The following is a 17,724-nucleotide window of genomic DNA, read 5'->3' on the forward strand; positions in this document are numbered from 1 at the left end:
AGGAAGAATAGGTTTAGATGGTGTGCATGGATCACAGATTGCTTTGGGGAGATGGCAGGACATGAGGTATTATATAAGTAGGTGGTACTTAATGAAATTTAGTGAGTTTTTCAATCCCTTCAACAACGTTCAAGTGTTTTCATATATTGCTTAAGTTTTTTGTTTCTTAAAAAATTTTGTTTTTTATTGTTTGAATTATCAGATTCTCTTTTAAAAAGTATTTTGTTTAAACTTTTACAGATTATAGTTAATACCCTTCTCATCTGACAGGGAAATTGTGTTTAGCAATATTTGTTTAATACTTTTCTTATAGTCTCTGTTCTGATCAGTAACACTGTGTGTGACCAAGTCATTGATAGGCACAAAGATAACTTTATTTCCCTTTATCCTGTACCCATGTGGTGGGTCCTTTTTATTTTACATCCTTAATATCATTTGACATCTTCTATACTTAGACTTGTTTCCTCCCTTTTCTCCTATTTGAAATCAGACCTCCATCATCTTTTAACCAGACTGTTGTTTATAGAGTATCCAGTGGGCTACTTGGTTACTACCAGAGTACCTTCCTAAAACACAAGCGATTATTTCCCTGTAAAATCTTTTAGTGAGTGGCTCCACTTGATGTAAACTCCTTGCTAGACTTCTGTTGTCCTGTTCCTCTGATACCAGTTTATCTTTCATCAGTTGTTTTTTTTTTTTTTTTTTTTTCAACGTTTATTTATTTTTGGGACAGAGAGAGACAGAGCATGAACGGGGGAGGGGCAGAGAGAGAGGGAGACACAGAATCAGAAACAGGCTCCAGGCTCTGAGCCATCAGCCCAGAGCCCGACGCGGGGCTCGAACTCACGGACCGCGAGATCGTGACCTGGCTGAAGTCGGACGCTTAACCGACTGCACCACCCAGGCGCCCCTCGTCAGTTTTTTATACACATCCTGTGCTTCAGCCCAGTCTGACTATTCATGCTTCTTTCAAATATGCGATACCATTTCAAGCTTCCATACCTTTACACATATTAACTGCTTTGTTTCAGATGCCCTTCCTTATCCCCACGCAACTCCTATTCATACTTTTAGACCTGGTTCAGGTCATTTTTCCTTCCTGTAACTTTTTTTTTTTTGAGCTGCTACTGTACCTAGTATGTGTCTCTTAATTGCTTTTATCATGTTATAGCATTGCTATTTGCATATCTGTCTCTGACCATGAATCGCTTGAGGGGAAAGATTTGGTTTGCATTTGTGTGAGCAACACTTAACTACTGGTCTATGCTAAAGATCATTGTCAAGTATCTAAATAGATATCTAACAAAAGGTATCCAAAAACGGAATTATTCTAGACTTCTCAAAATATCAGTGTAATAACTAAGGAATAGTTTACTGTATGTGGTACATAGCTTGTACTGATTCATTAAACTGCCTATGAGAGGTTAGTGATATCACAGAGATTGGTTCAAACCCATTTGAACATGCTATTGCAGATCATAACAAGGGACTGCCTGATTATAAGAATGCCAGTCAGGGACGTCTATGTGGCTTAGTTGATTAAGGATCCAACTTTGACTCAGGTCATGATCTCATGGTTTAGTTTGTGAGGTCAGGCCCCACACTGGGCTCTCTGCTGTCAGCGTGGAGACCGCTTCGGATCCTCTGTTCCCCTCTCTCTGCCCCTCCTTCACACACACGCTTTCTCTCTCTCAAAAATAAATAAACATTAAAAAAAAAAAAAAAAGAATGCCAGTCAGTAACATATCAGTTGTACCAATTCTTGTGTATTTATACATTTTGCCAGTAACTCTTAGAATTGAATTGCAGTTATGCAAAAGATATTATATGTTCCACTTCATCCATACACAGTTGACCCTTGAAAATCCATGTATAGCTTTTTATTCTCCCCAAACTTCATAGCCTACTGTTGTTGGTCAGAAGACTTACTGATACCAAAACAATTAACACATAATTTATATGTTACATGTATTATATTCTGTATTCTTACAATAACGTAAGCAAAGAAAAGAATATTATTAAGAAAATCATAATAAGAAAATACATTTACAGTACTATAGCATGTTTATCAGGAAAAAAGTCCCCATGTAAGTGGACCCATGCATTTCAAACTCATGTTGTTTAAGGGTCAGCTGTAATATGAAAAACCAAAAGAATATATATATTTACAAAATGTTGAGGGCTAGATTAAGTCTTATCTTAATCATTGTGATTTGGGAGTGTTTTAACACCTAAAGTTTAGAAATATTAGTTGGGAGTCAATCAGGTATCAGAAGTTGTATATAGCCAGGCTTGTACTATTAAGAAATATTCAGTGACTGAATGATAAGGCATTGTGTTAGACATGGTACGAAATGTAAGGGTTCTTGTCTTCAACAATGTTATAATCAGGTCAGTAATTTCCAGGTAATTGAAGTTTTAAAATTTTATTATTTTAAAATAGTATTTTCTCTTCCCTTTTCTCACTCATATCCTGGCATAGTTGTTTTATTCTAACCTGTTGTGGGCCAAGAAACGAAAAACAAATGGACTTTGAGTGAGATTCCAATTCTTAGACTTTATGATAGATACAAATAAAAACAAATTATTTCCAAGTTGAAGGATGTATTCTAAAGATTTGGATTGCAGAAAAATCATTTTCTGGTTTAGCTGGCTATTTATGTTATTGAACAGTTATCTAGAGAACTGATTTCCAAAGGTGTAGAGTAGGTTTTATAGCTATGATTTTTACTCCCACATCTTCCCTGAGTAGGTGACACTATGCAGTAGTTAACCAGAGGAAGAGTGGGGGAACGAATTTTGGCCATTTATGTGGTGGCCACAGTGGCTGCAGTAAAATGAATCAGGGAGAGCTTAATTAATAGATATGATTGGATGCGTAGTCAGGAGTAAGATTTTGATAATTTTTGAAATTAATTTTAAGAGCAATATGAAACCATTTTGAGAAGAGGAATGTACGTGCTAATTTACATTTTATGAAAGTTATTCTGGCTGCTTACCATGAGAAGGTTGGAATTTGAAGGTGTAAAAGGAAGGGTCTGGAGAGATGAAAGTGACTTAGGCTAGGCTGGTAGCAGGAGATAGAGGAAAGTGCATGAATTTGAATTGGAGACATATGTTGAAAGTAGAATCAATAAAGACTTTTTTATGTTCCAACAATGTGACTGCCTTTGGTTCTTTAGTTACCTTCCATAATGCTGTTTTGTGTCTACTGTTTTCTTTCCCCTCTCCTCTTATGTCTAGGATGCAGACTCCCATTTATCTTTCAAAACCTATCTCAGAATCCTTCACTATCATAGCATTATTTAGGCTTATTTATTTATTAAGTTTTTATTAATTGCTTTTCTAGTTTAATCAGTTGTAATCAAACTTAGATTACAGGGTCAAGAAGTGAATGATTGATTATGAAATTGAAGTGTTGCAAAGGATTTTCATGTTAAACATAACTGAACTCCCAATCAAATCTGTGAGACTGCGTCCCTGCCTCATGTCCTTACACAAGAAAATAGTTGTCCTCTAGAGGGTGCACATTACAAAGCCTCTGTGGTCAGATAAAACTGGTTTTGTACTAACATCAGACATACCCCTCCATCTGCTGGTCACAGGAAAAATTCATCTTGTGTTCATATATTTTTGATCTTTCTAGCACTATGCTCACTATAACTTTTTTCATTCTTTGGCCTTTATGAAATACTACAGATTTTTTGTGAGTATCTTTAAAAAAATTTACTCAGTATTTGGATTTAGAAACAACTCTGTAATACTGTGTGTCTTTTTGTGTTTACTTCCATGTACTATTAATATAACAGTCAACTTACCTTTTGGAATAACTTGCAACTGATGGAAATACTTTTGTGTCTTAAAACAATGATTTTCATTATACTAATCTTTATGTTTTATAATCCTCATCATTAAATTGAATATCTTAGAACTATTTTAAACTCTTTGTTGACACAACTCCACAAAATAGCTGCTTTATTCCAATTTTCCTTTCTACTTTATTGTTTCAGTACTTAGAAGTGAATTTATGTGATAAAAGTCATATGAAGTTATACAAATTCATTTTCTTCTGATTTGTACTAAATAGCTATTGAGTAAGTGGAGTGCACAAAAAGCAAATATTCTTATTAATATACAATATTCTTATTAATATACAATTATATTTAACTATGTATATATGTAGCCATATATATATATATATAGCTATGTATATATGCTATATGCATATTATCATCCCAGGTAGTTAGGCCATATTAGAATAATGAAATTTAGACTTAAGGAGTAGAGAAAATAACATTACAGAACTTAAGATGAATAATTAGCATTTATGTAATAATTAGCATTTACAGTGATTTTTCTTGGGTTCCATGACCAACAAAAGGTTAACCACAACAGAATTGGGGCTCATAACCCATTATTTCTTTGCATTTTGCTTTTCTGTTAATTCTGTGGAAAGTGTCATTTTGATCTGAAAGTAAGTGATTCTATTCTCTCCACTTGATTTTGACTTTTTTACTTTTTTTTTTAAATAAGGATTAAGTATCAGTTACATTTTACCTATGTTTGCAAGGTTGTTTTGTGCAAATGGGTATGGTTTTCCATCTGAACAGTATTCACTTTTTACAGGGCAGTGTGTGGGTTTCTTTTTCATTGTAGTGTCTCTTTCTAACAAACAGGAATACTCTGAAGATAGTAACTCCGAGCCAAATGTGGATTTGGAAAATCAGTACTATAATTCCAAAGCATTAAAAGAAGATGACCCAAAAGCAGCATTAAGCAGTTTTCAAAAGGTTCATATTTTTTCTGATTGATTCTGTGTCTTAAAGTTTATTTTTTTTAAATGATGTCTTAGATCAAATAAGTTCCAAGTGATTTTATCTCAGAAATGTGTTTTGGATACTGAGTGGTAATCCTATAAATAAGTTTGCATTATGCAGCACAAGCAAATATTTCAAAATGGATATCCTGTTTTTTCTAATCAAGCTGTCTATAGAGCAGGGCCATTGTCCTGAAAAGCTAGTGTGGTTCTGGACAAAGGAAATCAACATGAATGATCGATAGGTATTACCCCTGCAATTTTATTCCTTCTTCGGGGACAGATCACACAGGTGTGGTTTCAGTGTTAAGTAAGGTGATTTCTTGACTATTGATACACTTTTGGATTATTCTTATCAATGGATTATTCAGATGGGAAAAAAAAGGATTTATGGGACTATATAATAGTCAAGTAGTAGTTCTTAATATTTGATGAAGAAACTTAAAAATTAGCTCACTTATCCTTAAGCGTTTTAAGACTCGTTTCCTTTTTAAAGCCTTTAAAAAATGGCATTGAGAAATGTAATTCTTGGGGAAACCTTCTTAATTCGTATGATGGAAAACTAATTCAAAACAGACGTTGTCATTAGAAAATAACATTAACATTTTTGTTAGGCTAAAAATGTCTTCTATTTTTTAGGTTTTGGAACTTGAAGGTGAAAAAGGAGAATGGGGATTTAAAGCACTGAAGCAAATGATTAAGATTAACTTCAAGTTGGTAAGATTTGTTTTGAGGGGAATTAAACTAATAATGAAATGAATTCTGTAGGTAAAAGCACATGGCAGCAAAATGACATTATATCTACCTCTTTAAAATAATTCTGTTGATACATTTTCGTATTTAGCCTAGCTTTCATTTGTGACTACCACAATACTAAGTAAAAAACATTCTGCAAAGAAATCAAACTTTTTTGAAAGCTTATCCTTTAGATACTCAGACAGTGTTTGGCTTCCTTATTAACAGGACTTTTCCAAAAACTATTGTTTATTTTGGAATTTTAAAATTTTACTTTGTATTACAAGGAGTTCCTCTTCCACTGATAAGGACAAAAACCTTAGCATTATTCTTGACTCCGCTCTTTGTCTCTCACCCCTCAAATAATCCATTGGTAATTCCAGGTGTCTTTATATCTTTTAAAAATATATCCAGTATCTGACTGCTGCTTAACCATTTTTATCTCTATTACTCTGGTTCAAACCAACATCATCTCTCACCTGGATTATTTCAGTAGCTTCTTCTATCCTTGCCTTATTAACAGTCTATTCTCCACAAGCAGCAGGGTGATCCTTTTTGTTTTTGTTTTTGTTTTTAGAGTGATCCTTTTAAAATGTAAGTGAGACTGTGTCATTCCTTTGCTCTAAATCTTCTAATGGTTCCCACTCTCCTTAATAAAATCCAAATCCTGGGGTATCTGGCTGGCTCAGTCAGTTAAGTGTATGACTCCTGATTTTGGCTCAGGTCCTGATCTCACAGTTCGTGAGATCGGTTTGTGAGTTCAAGCACTGCATCAGGTTCTGCACGGAGAGTGTTGAGCCTGCTTCATATTCTCTCTTTCCCTCTCTGCCCCTCCCCTACTCATGCACCCTCTCTCAAAATAAATAAATAAAACTTTAAAAAAATAATAATAATAATAAAATAAAATCAAAATCCTTACCATGACCTATAACACCCTACATCATCTTACCCTTTCTGATCTTATTTTCTCTGTACGGCTTCCTTGCTGTTCCTCCTGTCATCCTAAGGATGCGCCTACTCATAAACACTTGTATTTGCTATTTCCTCTGCCCCAAATGCTCCTCTGTAATAGTCGTATGGCTCTTTTCTTCATTTGATCAGATCTCTATTCAGTGTCACCATATATCAGGATGGCCTCCCTCTGGACCACCTTATGTAAAATAGCATCCTTCTCACCATCACTTACATTCATCTTACCCTGCTGGTTTTTTTTCTTTGAATATATCACCGCTTAATTGCCTTTCTGCTGCCCTCATCCCCATGGGTGGTAAGGTCCATGAGAGCAGGACTTTGTTTTATTCACTGTTATATTCCTACCACCTGTAGTAGTGGCTGGCATTCAGTGGGTACTCATATATGTTGTAGAAGTTGTAAATAATCTGGAACTGTCATGACATTGTACCCTCATAGAATTGGTAGTCTTCAGGAGTGCAGGGTAGAGGTGGAGGGGAAAAAAGTGGTTAGACAAGAGGACTAGTGACAGGCGTAAACCTTAAAATCACTAAGGGTAGAGGAACTTTTGAGAAGCTTAGAGAGCAGAGGTAAACACTTGCTTCTGTGGCAGATGAAAGGATAGCTGGTAATCTGTTACCACTTTCTTTTTCTCCTGTCTCTAATTTCTCATATGTCTCCTCCCTGTCACCATTAACTTCTCTGTCCCTTCTGTTTGAAATTGAACTCCCTGAATTGACTGTTACTTTTGTCCAGGTAACTTCTGCTAATCTTGCATCCTGTTCTTCTTGCCATATTCTCACTTTGGCATCCTCACCTACCTTTAGTAGTAGAAGCCCTCCATGACATTTACAAAAACTATTCACAAAATATTTTAGCTGATTCTTCACCCCCCAAAATATCAAGACTATTCAAAACATTTTAAACAGTGATAAGTATGTTGTCAATTGCTTTTAAATATCATTAAAAAAGGAAAATGTCTGTCTTGCGTTTACCCAAAGAATATGTTGCACAAAGCCCTTGTGCTTTCTTTCCATTTATTATTTGTGAAAATATTAAACACAAATACATACTATATTTAAATCAATAGCTTAGATATGGGAAAAGTATCAGGTGTCTCAAGGGATAGAGATTTTGATTAAGTAATTTTAGTGACGTTAGAACCTCATTGTTCAACTCTTAAGATTCTACGATTTGAGGGGCCCCCGGGTGGCTCAGTTGGATAAGTGTCTGACTTTGGCTCAGGTCATGATCTCACAGCTCGTGAGGTTGAGCTCCACATTGGGCTCTCTGCTGACAGCTCAGAGCCTGGAGCCTGCTTCAGATTTTGTGTCTCCCTCTCTCTCTCTGCCCCTTCCCTGCTTTCACTCACTCTCTCTCTCTCAATCAAAAATAAACATTAAAAAAAATTTTTTTTAAAGATTCTATGATTTGAAATAATACAATAGACCCTATAGAAATCAACTTTCTTAACATACTAGCAGTAGTTTAGTGTTTGAGCCCATTTAAATATATGCTACCCATAAAACTTGATCTTACCATTTTACCTTGAGCCAAGATGGTAAGCAAGTAAGGGAAAGGATTATTTGTATTTTGTGTTATTTTTCCCTGCCTTCCTTCTCTATCTTTTATTTGCTCAAACAACATCTGTGAATAAGTTGTGTTTTATAAGAGTAGTTTGAGCTTCCACCCCTCAGTTTCTAGTTGGATTCAGAATAGGACCCATGTTGCCGTGTGAAGGTTTTGAGCAATAAAAAGTTAGAAGGGTTTTGTTATCAACTGCTCTGTGTTAACTGCTGCAATTTACCTGATCTTCCTGTAGTCTTTAATTACAGTAACAGAATTATTGAAAAATGAGCTTTAAAGTTATTAGAGTATAAAGAAATGAATTAAAAACGAACTTTCTGCTAAAATCCTATTTCTAATTTGCCTTTCGCCGTAAGATATGTTCTGTAACTTGGGTTTTTGTTTTGTTTTTTGTTTTTTTTTTTTAATTTTTTTTTTTTCAACGTTTATTTATTTTTGGGACAGAGAGAGACAGAGCATGAACAGGGGAGGGGCAGAGAGAGAGGGAGACACAGAATCGGAAACAGGCTCCAGGCCCTGAGCCATCAGCCCAGAGCCTGACGCGGGGCTCGAACTCACGGACCGCGAGATCGTGACCTGGCTGAAGTCGGACGCTTAACCGACTGCGCCACCCAGGCGCCCTGTAACTTGGATTTTAACACTACTAGGATGTTACCTATTATTTACCCTCACATGGTACTGACATATTTGGAAATACAAGTGGTTTGATTTACATATATATATATATATATATATATATATATAACTACATGTATATATAACTAAGGTTTTTCCCTGTTCTGTCCATTTTTTCCCCCCACCCCAACTACTGTTTTCTTTTTTGTAATTCTTACATTCTTGCTTAGGTTTCAGGGAGTCTTCTCTTGTTTTTTTTTTGTTCCTCATGCTGTATCTCAGGGCAGGACATAGTCATAAGCAGGAAAATTACATTATCATTTTTCATCCTAATAAACACATGTGGTCGTTAATCAAGAAAAACACTGTATCTGCCAGTGTCCTACCTCCCTGATTAAAAGTGGAGTAGAACCCAGTAAAAAGAGGGATTAATAGCAGTTGGAGATTGTCGGGATTGTGGATTCAGGTTATCAGATTAGACTCATAAATGGACTTCCATGGTATACTTTTTTTTTTAATGTTTATTTATTTTTGAGAGATAGAGTGAGCAGGGGAGGTGCAGAGAGAGGGAGACACAGAATCCAAAGCAGGCTCCAGGGTCCGAGCTGTCAGTACAGAGCCCGATGCGGGGCTCGAACTCGCTGAGTGTGAGATCATGACCTGAGCCAAAGTCAGATGCCCAACCAACTGAGCCACCCAGGCGCCCCTTCCACGGTATACTTTGAGGGATGATGGGTCATTCGCCAAAATACTTAAGTGATTGAAATTTCAGGGGTAGTTCCTTATTTCCTCTGATCTCTCATGTTTTCTTGGAATAACCACAGTAGTGCAAATAGTCCTGCAAGGAATAGCAACATTAGCTATATCTGCTATTGAGTAGAGCCTTGGGTGGGAGGACTTTTCTCAATAGTGGGATGAGTACCTGGGCTTGAAAAGTTTCCTTCACCTCACATTTCACCATTGAGCCAACCAATAATGAATGGAGAAAAGAAACATACCGCTATTGTTGGAGAACTTTCTCATCAAGGGGTAAATCTTCAGAAGAGGATATAGCTGATATCTGTGTAGTTGAGACCCAAGGCATTTGAAAAGTTGGATTTATTTATATTTTTTGGTTTGTGAATATTGTAGTAGTTCTTATGATTTCAATAAATGTACAATGAGAACATATCTGAAATTTTGAAAATTTGTAAATTGTAGTCTTTCATAGGCTAACTTCATAAATTTGGTTCATGTGTCCCAGTGATTTAGAAATTTCAAATTTAAGCTAAAATGTTTATAGCGTTTCTGTCATACATACTTTCTCTATCATAAAACCTTATTTTTCAATTATGTAGTAATATGTACTATAATCTTAATTGTATAGAAATTTTCGTGCATAAATACATATCTAATAATGCATTTTTCTTCCCTCATAGACAAACTTTCCAGAAATGATGAACAGATATAAACAACTATTGACCTATATTCGGAGTGCAGTCACAAGAAATTATTCTGAAAAATCCATTAATTCTATTCTTGATTATATCTCTACTTCTAAACAGGTTAGATTCTGGTTGTTCCTTTTAGTACTTATCAACGTGTTGTTATTTATACTAAAGTCTTTGTTCTTCTTTTTTTTTTTTAATAAGATCTAGAGGTTCTAGTTAAGCAGTTATGCCAGTCAGTAAAGTGCTTTAGAAATAATGTACTCTATATTGTTTTCTTATAGTACTAATTATGCAATATTAAAAGGTAATAAGTAGCTTAATCTCTTCAAATAATATCTTGAGATACCAACATAATCTGCACACAACTTTTGTAGACTTAAACTCCCATACAGTTACTATTATAGTTTGTTTCAACAAACTCCATCACCACCTCAGTTAGATTTGTGTAGATTTGATTAACTACAGAGCCTTGAAGGGATACCCTGTACTCATATTAGTACTTGGCATTGCCATTAGGTGTTTAGTAAATTCTTTTATAAAGAATGGGTGGATGATGGATGACGAAAGGAACAGTTAATGATGAAGAAACTACAGTGGACCTTGGGAATGATAGTGCTTTTGCTATTCTAGATTTTGGTTATTAAGAAAAGCAATGATGATGTTATTGTATTGCTAAGGGAATTTTTAATTGGATTGTTTGTTCATATTCTTTTAAGCAACATAGTCCTAAGTTTCAGCTTTCTTAAACCATGGTATTTTAGCACAAGAAGTTTTCTCTGTCATTTAGGATTTCTTAAAACATTTGATATTTTTTGTGTTCATAATAAAAAATGTTCATCTCAGAATCTCTTTGATTCTTTTCTACTCGATGTCATTTTTATTTCTTGAGGTAGTTTATTACTTTTATGCTTTATATCTAAAATATATGTAATGGAAATAGAGAAAAATAAACTTAAAATTGACCCTTGAACAACATGGGGGCTAGGATGCCAACCCCTTGTCCCTCCTATCTCACAGTTCAAAATCTACGTATAACTTACTCCTCAAAAACTTAACTACTGGGGTGGCTCAGTTGGTTGGGCATCTGACTTCATCTCAGGTCCTGATCCCATACTTCGTGGGTTTGAGCCCCGTGTGTGTGCTCATAGCTCTGAGCCTAGAGTCTGCTTCAGATTCTGTGTCTCCTTCTCTCTCTGCCCCTCCCCTGCTTGCACTCTGTCTCCCCAAAATAAATAAATACTAAAAAAAAAAAAAAAACAAAAAACAAAAAACTTAACTACTAATAGCCTGCTGTTGACCAGAAGCTTTACCTGTAACATAAACAGTTGATTAACATACTTTGTATGTTATGTATATAGTATATTCTTACAATAAAGTAAACTAGAGGAAAAAAATGTTTTGGAGAAAATTATAAGGAAGAGAAGATAGATTTATGGTACTGTACATTTATGGGTACTGTATCAAAAAAATCCGCATATAAGTGGACTCGTGCAGTTCAAACCCATGTTGTTCAAGGGTCAACTGTATATGTTTTATTAAAACATTAGCACTTAATGGCACTAATTCTAGAGTTGTTACATATCAAAGGGATTTTCTTAAGTGAGAAAATATTTTCTGGGTTTTAAAACCAAGTCTCCTCAAAACATTTTTGGTACACTATAAATGTTATGCCAGATGTTAGTGGGAGGGATTAATTTTAAAACTTTAAGATTGTGTGTTGCCTCATGCTACTATATGTAAGCTTTTTGTCTTTTGAAAGTAAGAATAGGTATTGGGTGAGGGATACTCAGCTTATTCAGTATGCCATCAGCAGTCGTGAATAAATAGGCAGCCTTTTCTGAAAGTATTAAATTTTCCTGTCCTCATGGCCCTCTTACCTCTTGATCCTATGAAGTAGAGATCTAGAGAATCTAGATATTCAAACAAAGGCAGAGCCCAGTGTGTGGAGAGGAGGGTGGGTAGAGGAGCTTATTGTAATGCAAAACAAAGGGTAAGTTCCATCAAAAAATGTCACACTCAGACTTGTGAATTGATGGTGTTTAGACATAGCTCAAATTGTGCTAGATTTTTCCCTCTACTCAACCCCAGCACTTTACCAGTAACCTAAGAGTTGTGTAGTTGAGTTACTTGATAGGTTACATTTATAGAATTTTTGAAGGGATCTTACTTTTCTTTGTTTCTTTAGCTACTTGCCTAATGTTTGCCATGTGGTAGGTACCAAATGAGAGTTTGGTGAATAAGATACACACTATTAACAATAGTAAAAGTAGTTCAGTGTGCATGCCATTCACTTCCATCAATATAAAATGAGTTATTAGATTGGAAAGGACAAACCTACACTATTAGAGCATTAGATATTTTCTGGGTTTTATTTTTCAAAAACATTAAAAACAGATCTTGGCACTTTTTACAAATTTGGTCTCTATTTTGCTAAGGTTTTATTAAATAGTAGGATGTCACAGACATTCGGAAACAGATAGTGTATCTTATGTATTATTAAAGTTCAAAGATGCACTTTTAGTTTGCTCAAATTAACTTTATTAACAGGTACAAATTTGCTGTTTACAATTATAGAATTCTGATTTTTTATGTCAGATGGATTTACTGCAGGAATTCTATGAAACAACACTGGAAGCTTTGAAAGATGCTAAGAATGATAGACTGTGGTTTAAGACAAACACAAAGGTAACAATTACAGTTACTTACATTTTTTTTTTTTTTTTGAAGAGTGGGAGGGTATCCTTAATAAACTCTCCTAAAGATTCATACCTTTTTCTTTTGAAATCTTTTAATTTCAATAAGTATGTTCTTTTACAGCTTGGGAAATTATATTTAGAACGAGAAGAATATGGAAAGCTTCAAAAAATTTTACGCCAATTACATCAGTCCTGCCAGGTAGCATTCTCTTACTTTTTCTTAATATTTCTTCATAATAAAAAAGCATTAAAAAATTGTATTTGAAACATTGGTTTAGGGATGTTTTTGTTCAGACATCATCCCAAAAATAAAATTTGGCAAATAAGATACGAAAAGGCTCATTAAAAAAAGAATTTCTTATTTATTTTGAGAGAGAGAGAGCGTGTGTGCATGAGCTGGGGAGGGGCAGAAGAAGGGGGAGAAAGAGAAAGAGAGAGAGAGAGAAAGAGAGAGGGAATCCCAAGCTGGCTCCACACTCAGCATGGAGCCCAACAAGGGACTCAGTCTCACAGCCATGAGATCATGACCTGAGCCAAAATAAAGAATTGGATGCTCAGCTGACCAAGCTAGCCAGATGCCCCTAAAAAGCTCATTTTTTCTGAATATTAAATTTCTTCCTGTTTTAATCCTAATTTCAGCCATTATTTTTGTGGACTGAGACAACAGATATCAATAAAAAAATACTCTAGTCATTAATATTTACTAAGAATAAGATAGACCCTGTGAAAATTAGAAAAGAATATTAAAGACATATATAATAAAGATATTTCATATTCAAGTTTATAACATATGAATCTTTTGTAACAACTGTCCTTTAGAACTTCCTATGATGCTAGAAGCATTCTGTTTCTGTACTGTCCAATATAATAGCGTCAGCTACATGTCATCAGGCAGTTAAATGTGGCTGAGTTTTTGATTTTGCTCAATTTAAATTTGAATAGCCACATGATCTGAACAGGGCACTTCTATAACTTTTTAACTATAGTTATAATTTGTGTTTTCTTTTTTGTCTTGATCAAAAGCTATTTGATAATTAGTTTAAAGTTTGTGTGAAAATACTGTTTTAAATATTTTTAAGCTCTTCCAGTGCCTTGTACTATTATTTTAATTATGTACGTTATTTCTGTGCATGGGAGCAAAGTTGGTCAGGAAAGTGTTCTAAATTAATCACCTGCATGTATTTTCATTAATATTTTTAGGTTATTTTAAAAAAGAAAGTGTTTTTATTTCATAGTAGTTTTGCTTCATAAAACAGATTAGTTATTTATGATTGGTTTCTTATGTACACATTCTTGAGAAAGTTTAGTCTGATGCGTAAACTGTGAGTTCAATTCCATGTGAAGTGGAAATGATAGAGAAGCCGTTTCTGAATGGAAGAGGATCTTCTATCTGATTGTAAATAACATTATAATATAGCAGAGATGTATGCTAATCTGTGGGGTTTTTTTTTTTTTTTTTCCCACTTATTTTGAGAGAGCATGCAAGCAGGGGAGGGGCAGAGAGACATGGAGAGAGAGAATCCCATGCAGGCTCTATGCTGACAGCACGATGTGGGGTTCGATCCCACAAACTGTGAGACCTGAGCCAAAATCAGGAGTGTACACTTGACTGACTAACTTAGCCATGCAGGTGCCCCTATGATAACCTAGATGTACAAATTGTGTCTTACATATCATGTATTTTACTCTGGCTGTGATTCATTAGTGAATAAACAATTAAGTTGGAAGACCAAATAAATAATAAATTTTGGCTTTGTGTATGTCAGTGCTTGATATTTATGATTATCTGACTATTGCCCATATGCTATTTTTCATGGCCTGCATTTTGTGGGCTTTTGGTCATTTTTCAAAGTTGAACCTTTGTATTCCTCTGACATCCCTCAGCAGAGTTAGTGCTTTTCTCTTCCATTCTTCTGGGCACTTGGCTCATGCTTCAACTAGAATCATTTATATTGTAATTTATCTGTTGACAGAGTAATCTTCTAGCCTGTAAACTTTGGGGGGCTAGGAACTCTGGCTTATGTAACTTTACATTTCTCCAAGGCAGACCCAGTGCCTGATACCAGGAAGGCACTTGAAAGTGCTTTGTGATAAAATCAGTGAATATAAAATTGTGACGATTTGGGGAAGACCATAAAGAACCTCCTAGATAGAAACAAACATTATAACATTTTATACATTAAAAAATTACTTCTGGTTACTTACTCCTTATTGAATGACTAGAAAATCCAAAAGATGTGTGCTTTCCTTTTTGGCTATTCAAGTTAGTGTTCTCAGTGTTCTAGATCTCAAACGTTGTAGTGCATTTTCACACAAAATTCATATTATAAATGTAAGGATCCCAGGCTAACTCAAATAAAAATGTCTAGATTGTGAATTCTATTTTGACTAAATTTCATTATTTGCTTTCCTAGACTGATGATGGAGAAGATGACCTGAAAAAAGGTACACAGTTATTAGAAATATACGCTTTGGAAATTCAAATGTACACGGCACAGAAGAATAACAAAAAACTGAAAGCACTCTATGAACAGTCACTTCACATCAAGTCTGCCATCCCTCATCCACTGATCATGGGAGTCATCAGAGGCAAGTTTTGTTTGGAGAAGGGTGGGCAGTGTCCCAGGAAGTTGTCATTGTATATGACTGAATGACTAGGAAGGTTGTTCGTGTTATAGTGAAAATAAATGGCGAAGTAGTAAAATCATTGAAATGATCTAGTCTTAGAAAGAAATTAGGATGAAATTTTGTCTTTTAAGATTTTACATTAGTGAAATATTACTAACAGAAAATTTACCATTAGAAGTCCTATTCTTGATGGGCACCTAGGTGGCTCAGTCAGTTGGGCATCTGACTTTGGCTCAGGTCATGATCTCACAGTTTGTGAGTTCGAGCCCCGTGTCGGGCTCTGTGCTGTCGGTTCAGAGCCTGGAGCCTGCTTCAGATTCTGTGTCTCCTCTCTCCGCCCCTCCCCCGCACATGCTCTGTCTCTCAAAAAAATGAATAAATATTAAAAAAAAAAAAATTTAAAGAAGTCCTATTCTTGAATTGTAATAATGTATATAAAATTACCTTCTGCCTCAGCTGAGAATAAAGATTTGCAAATGCTTGTTTGATGTTTAATGAAGAGCTTGCTTTTTAGAAAGCATCCTGGGGCCAGTATAGAATTAAAAGACTGGAAAGCCACTATCACAGTTTTCATGTGATTTTTATCAAGTATTCAGTCTTACTACAGAACTGAAAATGCCCTCTTTTATCCTATTTTATTTGCAGAATGTGGTGGTAAAATGCACTTGAGAGAAGGTGAATTTGAAAAGGCACACACTGATTTTTTTGAAGCCTTTAAGAATTATGATGAATCGGGAAGTCCAAGACGAACCACTTGCTTAAAATATTTGGTGTTAGCAAATATGCTAATGAAGTCAGGAATAAATCCATTTGACTCACAGGAGGTATGCGTGTGCTCTAAATATTCATTTCTGTCAGCTATCTTTTGTGGAAGTAAATGTTAATCTTTCTTTGTGTTAATTGTTTTCTGTTTTGTTTTTTTTAACTGCTTAGGCCAAACCGTACAAAAATGATCCAGAAATTCTAGCAATGACAAATTTAGTAAGGTAAGATTATATCTCTCAGTTAAGGTAAATTTCCTTAAATCGGTGATTAGAGGGGAAAGTGGAAGAGATATTTTGAGAATTCAGTTAATATTCCAAAGTTTGTGAAATTTTTATCTCTTAAAGTCATTTATTCAGTTTCTGTTAATCATAAGATTTTATGAAGTATAGTATTGGCTGCTTTTTCCCCCCTGTTATCTACATGCTTTGTGTGTATGCTGTTTTCAGTACAAAACCGATTATAGCTATTTTAAAACAATTTCAGTGTTTGCTGTTTCAGCCTGCCTTAAACCAAAATGAAATTATGAATTGGTCCACATAAGTCAGAAATTTTCAGCAAGACCGTGTCTTTACTCACATATTTTCTCAATTGACAAGGTAAAAAAAAAATCATCTAAAAAGTTTACCTCAGGTAATTTTCTGAGATGAGGAGCAGAGGGTTATATTGATAAGAAATCCAAGGATTTTTTGACGACTTCTATGGTGGGTAGCAACTGAAAAACCTGCTATGATCAATTAATATTAAATAAAATTATAAAAGATGAAACAAAGCAAAAAGCCTAGAAAAGAAGGCCTACTTTTGCAAAAGAAATCAGTGAACAAGAAAAATTTTCCTCTGGGCTGGGAATACATGGAGCCTAGGTTTCATCAAGTCTTTTGTTTAGATTGTGCAACTGAGTTTATCAAAGCAGGAAGATTATGATTGGGATGTAGGGTAGGGTGGGCTTTTTTGCATATGTATGTGGATAACTTAAGTGATCAGATACTCTTTCAATAGTCTTTTTTGATTTAAAAGTACTGTTAGACTATAAATTATGAGTCACCCATATATAAATTTTATATACTTGGAGAAAATAGCTTATTACCTGATACTGTCTAAGTTCCTATGTAAAATGTCCTCATTTACTTTGTTTGGCTATGAGTTTTATAAATTACCAGGTTTATTTAAATAAACTTTAATTTTAACGATAAAAAATAAGAATGATTTTATTTTTCTTTTAAGGGGACTAGGAATAGTTAGGAGATAAGAACTCTAAATTGCAACATCAAAAAATCAATCTTTCTTATTGTTTATTTAGTCTGTTTTAATACATATTTGTTGAATTAAGTTGATTTTAGTTATGAAAGGAGATTTCTCCATCTTTATTTCAGATGGTTTATTCCATCAACATGATTTGGTTAGAGATTCACTTCATAATGCTTCAGAAAAATGTTTTTAAGTTAAGTTGCTAAACAACAGTTTTAAGCTTTTAAAGCCCTTAAAGAAATATTGAGGAAGAGTT

General features: G+C 34.7%; 1 protein-coding gene across 3 annotated transcripts in view; it reads left to right on the forward strand.

Annotated features, from left to right (window-relative positions):
- The window catches only part of COPS2 (COP9 signalosome subunit 2), a 31,369-nt gene that overhangs the window by 7,218 nt on the left and 6,427 nt on the right, over positions 1-17,724 (forward strand). For 2 of the 3 annotated variants that reach the window (XR_006704717.1, XM_045449791.1), the window contains exons 2-9: positions 4,677-4,790; positions 5,456-5,533; positions 10,123-10,248; positions 12,709-12,819; positions 12,952-13,029; positions 15,245-15,419; positions 16,104-16,282; positions 16,392-16,444. Coding sequence is in view for 2 of the 3 variants with exons in the window: in XM_045449791.1 (XP_045305747.1) it covers positions 4,677-4,790; positions 5,456-5,533; positions 10,123-10,248; positions 12,709-12,819; positions 12,952-13,029; positions 15,245-15,419; positions 16,104-16,282; positions 16,392-16,444 (914 nt within the window). In the remaining variant the exon portion in view is untranslated. The remainder of the gene's footprint in view (positions 1-4,676; positions 4,791-5,455; positions 5,534-10,122; positions 10,249-12,708; positions 12,820-12,951; positions 13,030-15,244; positions 15,420-16,103; positions 16,283-16,391; positions 16,445-17,724) is intronic. The other variant, XM_045449792.1, reaches the window with a different exon arrangement.

This window comes from Leopardus geoffroyi, chromosome B3 (genome assembly GCF_018350155.1).
Source record: "Leopardus geoffroyi isolate Oge1 chromosome B3, O.geoffroyi_Oge1_pat1.0, whole genome shotgun sequence".
Taxonomy (NCBI): domain Eukaryota; kingdom Metazoa; phylum Chordata; class Mammalia; order Carnivora; family Felidae; genus Leopardus; species Leopardus geoffroyi.